The following is a 12,090-nucleotide window of genomic DNA, read 5'->3' on the forward strand; positions in this document are numbered from 1 at the left end:
CACAAGCATAAGGAAAGCATGCACTACTCTTCTCTGGGGCATTAGGAGTGGCTTCCCAGAGGAGGTGACCTAGGCGCTGCCTGGGGCACCCAGGCCTGCCAGGCAGATTGAGAAAGGAGTATGGAAGAGGGCATCACAGACAGAACAGCAGCATTGTTACAGACACCCATACTTCTGGCTTATGGGTCTGCTAAGGATGGTAATAAAGGTCTCTCCAGCAGGTCTGGAGAGTGAGGTGATAGAACATGAGTTTAATTTTTAGGGAGTTGTGATGGTTTTATTTTATTTTTACCTTTTATAAAATTGAGAGGTAGCACAAATATTAAAGGGTGCCTAAAATATAAATGCATAATATAATGAATAATTATAAAGTAAACTCCTGGATAACTACCATCAGATCAAAACATAGAGCCCTCATTCTGGTTCTCCTTCATCATGACAAAACTGAATATAGTACTTCCCTGGTGGCATACTGGTTAAGAATCCGCCTGCCAATGCAGGGGACACGGATTCGAGCCCTGGTCCGGGAAGATCCAACATGCCGCAGAGCAACTAAGCCCGTGCACCACAACTACTGAGCCTGTACTCTAGAGCCTGCACGCCACGACTACTGAGCCCGCGTGCCGCAACTACTGAAGCCTACGCACCTAGAGCCCATGCTCTGCAACAAGAGAAGCCACCACAATGAGAACCCCACGCACCGCAATGAAGAGTAGCCACAACTCACCGCAACTAGAGAAAGCCCGCGAGCAGCAAAGAAGACCAAACACAGCCATTAATTAATTAATTAATTTTAAGAAAACTGAATATAGAGTATACAGGGAATGATTATTAACTAAACTATTAAATTATTAAGGAATCAAATGTGTGATCTACACTCCTGATGCTATACTGCCATTGTAGTCATTTTTTAGTTATACTATTCTATTACATTTTCATGTACATTGTATTAGTTTATACACTTAAGAAGGGTTTGTCTCCAACTAAAAAGGAGCTAGGAAAGAAGGTACCACAGGAAGAACACCAGGTGTTATTTTGGTTTGTTGGTTTGGTTTTTGTGAGATAATGGAAATATATATATTATTCTCTCCCCCCAGTTCCTGGCTCAGAGTTCCTGAAATCCTTATAATTTCTCAGTGATAAAAGCATCTCTTATCTGTGAGATTATGACTGAACGTCTCTAAGTCAGAATCCCGCCCAGGCGGAACAATACGGCAGCGCCGCGGGAGCCTCGGTTGGCCTCGGATAGCCGGTCCCCCGCCATCCGCGCCGGCGGGCCGCCGCACGCGTCCCCTGGGGCGCGGCCCCGCCGCGCGTCGGGACTGGGGTCCGGTGCGGAGAGCCCTTCGTCCTGGGACACGGGGTGCGACCGGAAAGGCGGCCGCCCCCTCGCCCGTCACGCACCGCACGTTCGTGGGGAACCTGGTGCTAAACCATTCGTAGAGGACCTGCTTCTGGGTCAGGGTTTCGTACGTAGCAGAGCAGCTCCCTCGCTGCGATCTATTGAAAGTCAGCCCTCGACACAAAGGTTTGTAAAAAAAAAAAGGAGAATAACAAAAAAAAAAAGAAAAAAAAGAAAGAAAGAAAAGCATCTCTTGCTTTAGTATTTAGTCTTTGACCCCCATCCCTGACATGGGGCTCCTAAAACCTTTGTAAATTCCTCAGTAATGAGAGCACCAGGAACATCTTTTATTCTATTAAGATGACTCTGGATGAACTCCCGGGTGGGAGGGGCTGATCACAAAAAAGCCATGATTAAAAGCTTGGAAGGGCTTCCCTGGTGGCGCAGTGGTTGAGAGTCCGCCTGCCGATGCAGGGGACACGAGTTCGTGCCCCGGTCCGGGAAGATCCCACATGCTGCGGAGCGGCTGGGCCCGTGAGCCATGGCCACTGAGCCTGCGCGTCTGGAGCCTGTGCTCCGCGAAGGGAGGGGCCACAACAGTGAGAGGCCCGCGTACCGCAACAAAAAAAAAAAAGCTTGGAAATTTCAGCCCCATTCCCCATCCTTCGGAGGAGGGATAGAGGCTGGAAATGGAGTTAATAGTTAATAACTGATCACATCTACATGAGGAAGCCCCTATAAAATCCCAATAGCACGAGTTTAGGGGAGCTACCAGTTTGGTGAACCCCAACTCCAAGGGAACAGAAGCTCCCTTCCAGACCTTGCCCTATTTATCTCTTCATCTGGCTGTTCATCTATATCCTTTATCATATGCTTTAATAAACTGGTAAATGTAAGTAAGTGTTTCCCACTGTTCTGTGAGCCACTCCAACAAATGAATTGAATCAGAAGAGGGAGGGGATCACTGGAACCTCTGATCTACAATCTGGGCTTGAGACAAGTGTCTGAAATGGCAGAGGAAGGTGAGCTTGTGGGAACGAGCCCTTAACCTGTGAAATCTAACACTGTCTCCGGGCAGATGGTGTCAGAATTGAGTCAAATTGTAAGACACCCAGCTGGTGTCACAGAGAGTTGCTTGGTGTGGGGAAAGAACCACACACACATTTGGAGACCAGAGGTATCAGAAGTAAAGTGTTCTGTATGAGTAGTAAAAGAGACACATGGGAAAGAAAGACACAGTAGGGAAAATCTGGATGGTATTCCAACATAGATTTTTAAATGGGAGGATAATGAACTAAGAGTGGAGAGCCAACAGAAAAGGAGCAGTTGAAGAAAGATCAGAGATATCATGGACTGGGCAGGTCCTGGATGACCTACCAGATGAAGCCGTGATGTCCAGAGCACACGGGGAAGGACAGACCAAGGAAAGGAGGAAAGCTCCCTAACGCAGAGCAGAGGTGAATGTGGTCATTTAGGGGCACAGATGAGGTCAGTTGATGTTGAGGGATTGTTGGTGAGGCCGGCAGAATCCCTATTGGGGTCTCCATTTACTTGGAGAAGCAGACTGTAGGCTGATAAAAGCTATGATGATGGAACAGGATCTTGAAGAGATGGTGAAGGTTTGGAATCACCCCTTTGGAGAAAGGGGAAAGCTATGGATCAGAAACAAGGATTCCCAGGACACTGAGGACCCAGCTGAAATTGAAGGCTCTCAATCTGTAGTTGCTCTTTGTTGTTGAATTTTCTTCTGCAGCCCTCAACAGCTCAGTGTGGGGAAAAGGAAGATATTCAGGGTGAGGCAGGGCTAGACAGGGATGGTGGTCAGGTGAGGTTGGAGTGGGAGGGTACAGCAGAAGATAAGTGGGCAAGGTACTATGTACTGGGTATTGTGACTGAGGCAGAAAGACCTCTGTCCCTGTCCCAGAGGGGCACATATGCCAAATGGAGAGACAAGAAATGGCAGTATGAAAAGATAACTTCAACACAAGTTCTCACATGCTTAGTGAGAGGTGGAGGAGGCCCCGACAAGTGGTGGATTGTTCAGAGCGGAGAGGCCACAGCAGATTCCGGTGGTCAGAACAGGCCCCAGGGCTGCTGTTACCTCTGTTGTTACCACTCAGAAGCTTTGAGGCCTCTCTTCCGGTGGTTAGGAAAGAATGGGGTGAAACAACTCTGCAGAGGGAGGGCAGAGGTCAAGTGATTAACTCCATCACCTCCTCAGGAAGAAAAGGGAAGCCAGCACAGAGGACAGTCAAGGAGACTATCTGACCCAGCAGTGAGTCCCACTCAGCCCCAGAGTTGGGTGCAGGAGCTGCAGCCTCCAAAGTCCCGCAGTGTCCACTGTCAGCTCAGCTTCCTCTGACCTTGACCTGCTGGTCGGAGGAAGGGTGAAATGGGAAGGAAGTTGAGGCCTGAGAGCCTGGGAGAGGGGGCAGGGAGAGAAAAGAGAACTTTCAAAAAAGTTTAATTTCCCCTAGCCAACAAAGGATGTTGAGGTTTTCTCAGCTCAAGGTGATGCCACCAGGCTTGGAGTGAAGGCAACAGAAGGGGTTCCTGATGGGGTCTGGGTGGATAAAGCTCAGTGAGATCCCAAAAGTGCTGGGACAGGACCGGCCCTAGTCAAGGCAAAATTATAAAGTAGATAAAATCCCCTCCAGGTCCACCGCCCAATTCATCACCTCTCTTCTTCTTCACCTAGCCCCACCCTGGGGGGCTTCCTCCTGACCATACTGATTTCATCTCTCAGACAATGCAACCCCTTACCTCTGTCAACTTACCTAGCCTATGTCCCACTCTTTGCATCAGTTAACTGAATCATCTCATTTATAATACTGTTTTTCTCCAAGATAACAAGTGCATTTGCTTCTCATGTCTCCTCGTTCAAACCTGTTTTCCCTACTTCTGTTTAGGCTGTTCCCTCTGCTTAGCTTGTCCTTCTACCTTACCCCTATCTCCTGAACTCTTATTTATCCTTCAAGGCCACTTCCCCAGTCCCTACCTAGAAGGAATCTCCATCTTCTTTGCACCCTTTGTGCTCTAAATGTATCTTGCCTGTCAGAGACACTTAGCATTTAGCATTTTCTGTCTTCCCTTAGAGTTGATATTGTACAGGTCTATTTTCCTCTAACTGTCTGAAAGATTCTTAAGGATGGAACCAATGTGTGTTTCATCTTTGTTTCCTCCACAAAATCTTGCATAGTTCTTGGAACATAGTGAGGGTTTAATGAAGTGTTCAGTTGATTAATTAATTAAATTCAGCTCCCAGAAATGACTCTCGTGTAGGAATTTCGTGCAGTATACCAGGGAAGCCAGAACAGACATGGTTCTCTTGGCTTTGACTTTCATCTTTCAGGCTCCACACCCCTGCACTTTCATTTCCCATTTGCAGGTCCTCAGAACACAAAGCTGGTGGCCCTGAAACAACTTGGAACTCTCACGAACTGCTTGGTTCAACCGCTTTGGAAAACAGTTTGGCAGCAACTGCTAGAGGTATATCTACATACCCAGTGATTCTACCCCCAGAGATACACCCAACAGACGTGCATGCACTAAAAGGCTCATAGAGGACTTCCCTGGTGGTCCAGTGGTTTAAATTCTGAGCTTCCACTGCAGGGGGCTCAAGCTCCATCCCTGGTCAGGGAACTAAGATCCCGCATGCTGAGCAGCTCGGCCTAAAGGCTCTTAGCAGCGTGATTATAATAGGGAAAAAAACCTTGAAACAACCCAAAGTTTCATCAATGGTAGAATAGATTAATAAACTATTATGTAGTCATACAATGAAATGCAGCCATAAAAACGACCAGCTGCAAGTGATAGCAGAGATAAATCTCATCAGATGTTGAGCAAAAGAAGCCAAATACAGGAGTATATACTTTATGATTCCATTTATATACAGGCAAAACTAACCAATGATGTTACAAGTCAGAAGAGTGGTTGTATTTGTGGAAGAGGGTGGAGGTAAGGAAAGGAAGGAACATGTGGTAAACACACAGGTGTTTCCACTTAACAATAACTCATTGAGATGTACTTTTATAATTTTGCACACTTTTCTGACACATATCATGAAGACAATGGCCCAGCTATCTCTGGAGGGATTTCTATAGAACTGGTTCCCTCCAGTGGTGCTGCAGCCCTGAGTTCTCTGAGTCCTGATCTCTCTCCTGTGGACAGATACTTCACTATTCACACTTTGTCTGAAGGGGAGTACAATAAGGAAAAGATGAACAAAAATAAATCCAGCCTTTTTAGAACTTGTCTGGATCCCAGTCAGAGCAGTTGTGATCAGTGACTCCTTCCTGAGAAGTGAAAGTTTCAACAAAACCTACGGGAACAGCCTGCAGCCTTCAGAGCTAATCTGTGAGATGCTGTCCCTGCCCCTTTTTTTTTGTCCAGCACATCTCACCCCAGAACTTGTGGCCCCTGGGCATTTATAGCCTCTGGTGTGTCCTTTGTAGTTTCTTCAGAATGCATAGCTAAAACCTGAATTTAGGGTCCAAAATGAACTTTAGGGCCCAAGTCCACTCTTATGGGCAGTGATTTGAAGGTCCCTGGTCCCCAAACCATCTGACCCCAAAATTATCCCAATCTTCCTCTAAGATGCCTGAAAACAATTCATTTACTCACTCAACTAACATGTTTTGAGCACTTACTGTGTTGGGCACTTGGTTGGGCGTTAATCACAGCTGTAATTATGTACCGATGGATATAAATGGTGTAGGCTCCATGAACAAAGCGGCTGTGTACTTAATCACTACTGAATCCTAAATATCTTGTCCAGCACCTGGTGCAGAGCTACTCAAAACATATCCAGGGAAGGAATGGGGATAGAGAGGGAGATGCTATTGTGAAAACAGACTACTTTACATTACGATGTACTCATGTGATTAAATGTCTTGAATACCTGTTTCTTTAACTTAAAAATGTTGAAGTCTCTCTAAGATCCTGGTTATGATAATGAGAAACCCTCAGAAAAGGGTCACACATTAAAACTTTATCATCTTATCTCAAGATTCTCTAACTCACTTTCTATTCAATTAATTAAAGTCAACAAAGGATTACTAAATAGTCTCTCTTCTTTTTTTTTTTTTTTTTTTGTGGTATGCGGGCCTAACTGTTGTGGCCTCTCCTGTTGCAGAGCACAGGCTCCGGACGCGCAAGCTCAGCGGCCATGGCTCACGGGCCCAGCCGCTCCGCGGCATGTGGGATCTTCCCGGACCGGGGCACGAACCCGTGTCCCCTGCATCGGCAGGCGGATTCTCAACCACTGCGCCACCAGGGAAGCCCAGTCTCTCTTCTTTACTCTGACTACAAAACCAAGTGAAATATATGCCCTGCCTCCAAAGAGCTGAATAACATGAGCATTCATTTTGGAGGACTTGTTATAACTCAACATTTCTCTAAACACCTTATACACTATATCTCATCTAATCCTCACACATCCCCCAGGAAGCAGGCACCACTGTTAACTTCATGTTATGTATGAAAAATTGAGAAACATGTTATGTATGAAAAATTGAGAAACAAGAAGTTTCAGACAAGTTCTAAAAAGGCCTTCCTCAAGGCCACAGAGGTAGTTAGTATTTACATGCTTTAAAATCTAAAACAGTTTTCCCAATGAAGCTTTCTTGTAGGCAGATAAACTCACTTTATTCCATGGATTATTTAAAGTACTTATTCATTCAGTAAATACATATTGAGGGTCTACTTGTGCCAGATACTGTTCTAGATGCTGAAGGTACAGCAGTGAACAAAACAAACAAAAGCCCTGGCCTCAAGGATCTTACATTCTAATGAGGTAAAGAAGAGCCTAAGAGATAGAAAATAAGACAAATAAGTAAACATATGGTATGTAAAATGGAAATGAGCACTACAGAGAAAAATAAACAAAGAGGGAGATAAGAAGTTACAGGATGTAGGGGTTGACATTTTTAGTGGGAAAGATAACACTGCAGAAGTGGTATTTGAGCAGAATGAGGAAGCAAGCCTCATGACAAATGAGGGCAAAGCAGCATCCTAAGTGGAGAAGACAGTGCAAAATCCCCAAGTGGAACATGCGTGAGGACCAGCAGGCCAGCGTGGCTGAAATGCAGTGAGAAGACCAGAGAGGAAGGGGCAGTGGTCAGGGAGGCCAGATCACGTGGGCCATTGTAAAATGTGTGGCTTTTACTCTGTGTGAAGTAAGAAGCCTTTGGAAGACTTTTGCAATGCTCAAGAGTGATATGAGCCTCTTACACATATGTGATGCATATTGCATTCTTCAGTAAACCAAGTCTTAGAACAAATGTTTCACTGTCATTGTACCACCTGATGGGATGCACTGAAAAAGACATGCCATCACTTTCGTGGTATTCCTGCCAAAAGTGCATGACCTAAGTCTTATGACAAAACATTAGACAAACTCAGATTGTGCAACCCTCCAGAAAACAACTGACTTGTACTCCACAAATGTCAAAGTCATAAAAGACAAAGAAAGGAATAATTGTAGATTGAAGATGACAAAAAAGACATAACAACTGAATGCAATACATGATCCTGATTGGATTCTGGTTGGGAAAAAAAGATGTCATATAGCACATTCGGGGGACTGTTGGTAATATTTAAATATGGACTGTATGTTTGATTGTATCTATGTTAAATACACTAAATGTGATAACTGTGCTGATATGATATGATATGATATGGGAACATCCTTGTCCTTAGAAGATGTGTGCTAAAATAGTTAAGAGTAAAGGGGCATGATGTCTGCAACTTACTCTTGAATATTCCACAAAAATAATTATTACTATACAGCTGTACACACATACCTATATTTGGAGAGAAAGAGAAATAAGGCAAATGTGATGAAATGTTAACAACTGGTGAATCTATGTGAAGGAAATACAAAAATTCTTTGTGCTATTCTTGCAACTTCCCTGAAACTTCAAAATTATTTTCAGTTAAGAAGTTTAAAAATTGAACTAAATAAACAGAGCAGTTTCAGTCAGCTTACATCAGGCTGGCCCCACAGACACAGGGTATAGCAAGAAGAGAGAGAAGTTCCTTAAGACCAAAGCCCATCCCTCCCTGTGCTCAAAGAATCACTCACCAGGCTCTGCCCTACCTCCCACCAATGGGTCTTGTCATAGCCACACCCAAAGAAAGCACCACAGCCCTGGGAATGGGGATGGAGGGAGCATTATCCTCCTGCCACTTGGGCTTATGATCTGAGTCAGTCTCAACCTTCTGTCCCTCCCACCCCCAAAGCCAGGCATCAAAGCATGTGGGTCCTACCTCAGCTTTCAAGACTACTTAGCCCAGGTTCCAACCTAGCTCTCTTACCTAGGATCCTGCATCTTTGGGTCCCCCCAGCCCACACGCATGAACCCCAGCCTCCAGACTTCTCTCTCTGCTCCCTGTTCCTTATTACTCCCTGCCCTACTCCGCCTGTACTTGTTACAAAAGCCAGAGCCTAGAATGTGTCTTCTTGAAGGATACCAGAGTGCTCAGGGGCTCTGTAATTGAACTGAGTACCCAGGGATGGCTTCTAACAGGCCCTGCACAAATAGTTTCTTGTGCCTCTGTTTCTTCCCTTTGCACAAAAATGTGCCCTCCTCTCACTGAACCCCCCACTCATGATGCCCCTCAAAGAGTCGCTGATCTAAAATGCAGGCTCCAAGTCTCAGAGCATCCTAGACTTAGGGTTGGAAAAAGAGGGGGAGCCTGCTTCCCACACACACATACATTAGTTCGCTCGGGGCCCAGCTGACAGTTATCAGTTTGCTATGGAGCTTCCTTATACTGTCTCTTTCTCTTCCCTTCTCCACACCGTGCCCCCAAACAACATTTCCCTAATAATTCTCAGGCTCCCATGGCCTCTGGGCTGCTGGAAGAGCTGCAGGATGAGGGACCAGGCCATCTGGTAAAGCCTCTGTTCTGGCCTTGTCCTCACACTTCCCCTCTCCCCTCCCCCTTGCCAGGGCTCAGCTTTCCTGCCTCAGAGAATAATCTGTCAGTCTCTGAGCTCCAGTACCCCTACTTCCTTGGAGAAATCCAAGCTCATGGCCACTTCTCCTCTCTGCTGGTAATCGCACCAAATTAGAGGATATTTCCTTTGTCCTTCTTACAGCCAGCAGGGAGGATACTTTCTCCCCACTAGACAGAGAGGAAAACTGAAGCCAGTGGAAAAGACTCACCTTGCCTGAGGTGGCCTGGATTGCTTGGCCAGAGGCACTTCTCAGGGACCTCCCAACCCACTGCCAGCCTTTGCTCTCTGACCCAGCCTGTCCAGAGCTGTGGGGAACTGCTCAGCATCACAGTTCCGGGTCACCATGTAAGCTGTGCAACCCAGAGGCTCTGGGCTCTGATCTCCCTGAAGGCCACGGCCCCTAGTCCATGCCAGCCCCACCCCTGCCAGGCTGAGCCTCCTTACCTTGGCCCCAATGCCCCTTGATGAGCAGGAGGAGTGTGAGGGTAAGCGCTTGCCCCAACATTCCCACAAGACAGAGGGGTCAGGCCGGGTCCTCTCCCACCAGATGCTCTGCCCTGCACAGGCTCAGCAGCCACCCATCAGCAGGAGGCTGACGGGGAGCAAAACTGCCTCGCTCCAGCCACAGTTTCCTCAACTTGAGTCTGTCCTCATTAGCTGAACGCTAACAAGGCCACTGAGGAAGCCCCAGTCCCTGGACCTGGTCTGATAGTTGCCGCAAGCTAAACTTGCCAAGTGGGCGGGTGCTCAGAGCTCACAGTGACTCACAAAACCAGCTTCAAAATCTTGTCCCAAGCTCCGCCCCAGCCCAGCTGCTTTGTTTAAAGGACATATGCCCAAGAAATTTTCCAGTTCTCTGCATCCTACTGGCAATATGGAGAAACCTACACGGGGACAAAACAGCCATCATCAGAGCCTGTTCCATCCCAACAGACATTGTGAAGGTGGAGGGGAGAGGGTTTGGGAAGGATGTGGACTGAGAAGTGGAACCCTAGATGAGTGGGTGAAATGTTGAAGAAGACAATTAGGGGGCACTAGAAAAATCTAACAGGCCTGGGGAATCTCTGCAAGTTGATACCAAAGTTTAAGCATATGCGAATTAAATTTTTTTCTTAACAATGTGCTTTTGCCCTAGTTTCCTATCTGTACTTCTAAATTCCCTCCCTTCTTCTTTTTCTACTTTCCCATAATAGTTCTTTATTCCTTCTCTCAGCTTCTCTCACCCAGACAGGATGTAGACCCATGTTTGCTTCCCCCCAGCATGCACTTTGATTCCACCTACCAGAAAGGCCAGGTAGCATCTGATCCTCTTCACCCTGCCAGGGAGAGGTGGAGGCATCCCACCTTCCCCAGAATGCAATTGCTTTGAGACCACACCCCAGAGTTCTATGGCTTTCGCTTTCTTCTGCTTTCCCCTTAGCAGAAAATACTTTCAGTTCACTTCAGGTCAGTCTTTCTTCTTTTCCATCTTTTGATCCGTTTCCAGTCACCCTGTCTGTGGTGGGCTGAGGGGAGGCAGACTGAAAGCCTTGCCTGCCAAAAAAGGCAAAAGTAATATTCCGGGTGGAGCACTGGATTTGGAGTCAAAGATGTAGACTTGAGTTCCAGTTCAGCAACACACAACCTGTGTGATCCTGACCAAATTACTTTCTGAGCCTGTGGGCTCAACAATACTTGACTCCCATCCCTCACAAGGTAGTTTCAGAATCAAATTAAAAACTGTACCTGAGGGCTTCCCTGGTGGCGCAGTGGTTGAGAGTCCGCCTGCCGATGCAGGGGACGTGGGTTTGTGCCCCGGTCCGGGAGGATCCCACATGCCACTGAGCAGCTGGGCCCGTGAGCCATGGCCGCTGAGCCTGCACGTCCGGAGCCTGTGCTCCCCAACGGGAGAGGCCACAACAGTGAGAGCCCGCTTACCACAAAAAAAAACAAAAAAAAAAACCCTGTACCTGAGAGGATGCGTGTAAAAACTCTGGACAACGGTAAGGTTTTGTTTGTTTTCTTAAACATAGACCAACACAGATTTTTCCAGCTAATCTAATGGTTATCAGCTCTTCTCTCATTTTTCTCCTCCCAAGGGTCAGCCCTCAGCCCTGGGAAATTTCCTCAGAGTTGATCTGGCCATGCCCTTGACCTTAAGAAGTGGTGCTCAAGGCATGATAAAATAAGGAAGAGTAAATTTCCTCCCGTTAAAGATGGAGGACAAGGTCCATCTGTTCAAAGCAACTAATGGACAACATGAATTAGGAATCTGGTTCACCGCTCCTGACCCCAGAACCAGCTCCATCCTCTTCCCACCAGTCACATAGATGACCTACCATCCCCTGGAAACTGAACTGGAAGCAGATGTACCACTTTGTGTCTTGTGGTCCTTACCATACTCTACCCCATGATAACTGCTATTTGTTCTACACACTGCCCTGCCTGACCTTGAGCTCTTCTACATGAAGTCTTTTCTCTCCTTAGTTTAGTGTTTCCAGAGCCTGGCCCAGTGCCTGGCTCTTAATAGTTGGTTATAGATTGTTGAGTGCTAACAGAATGAATGAGTTCCCTAGAGAAAGCATTTCCCTTCCCTCTGAGTTACACTGGTAAACTAAGTCATCATGGTCCCTGCCTTCATGGAGTTTATATCTTGCCCTGCAGGATCCTTGTACACAGAGCCCTTCTGTGTAATCCAGCCACTTTAGTATGAAGACCCAAGATGCTACAAAGTCCACATAAACTCAGAAACTCCTGTATTCCCATTTCCCATGCATATTCCCCAGGTCTTTGTAAGTCTTGGATA

At 46.6% G+C, this 12,090-nt stretch overlaps 1 protein-coding gene across 3 annotated transcripts in view; it reads right to left on the reverse strand.

Moving 5' to 3' along the window:
- CD244 (CD244 molecule) overlaps window positions 1–10,050 on the reverse strand; it is a 36,873-nt gene extending 26,823 nt beyond the window's left edge. For all 3 annotated transcript variants that reach the window (XM_067039528.1, XM_067039527.1, XM_067039529.1), the window contains exon 1: window positions 9,750–10,050. In XM_067039528.1, coding sequence (XP_066895629.1) covers window positions 9,750–9,810 — 61 coding nt within the window. In that variant the 5' untranslated portion in view covers window positions 9,811–10,050. The remainder of the gene's footprint in view (window positions 1–9,749) is intronic.
- Between the last annotated feature and the right edge of the window lie 2,040 nt (window positions 10,051–12,090).

Source organism: Kogia breviceps, chromosome 1, assembly GCF_026419965.1.
Source record: "Kogia breviceps isolate mKogBre1 chromosome 1, mKogBre1 haplotype 1, whole genome shotgun sequence".
NCBI classification, from domain to species: domain Eukaryota; kingdom Metazoa; phylum Chordata; class Mammalia; order Artiodactyla; family Physeteridae; genus Kogia; species Kogia breviceps.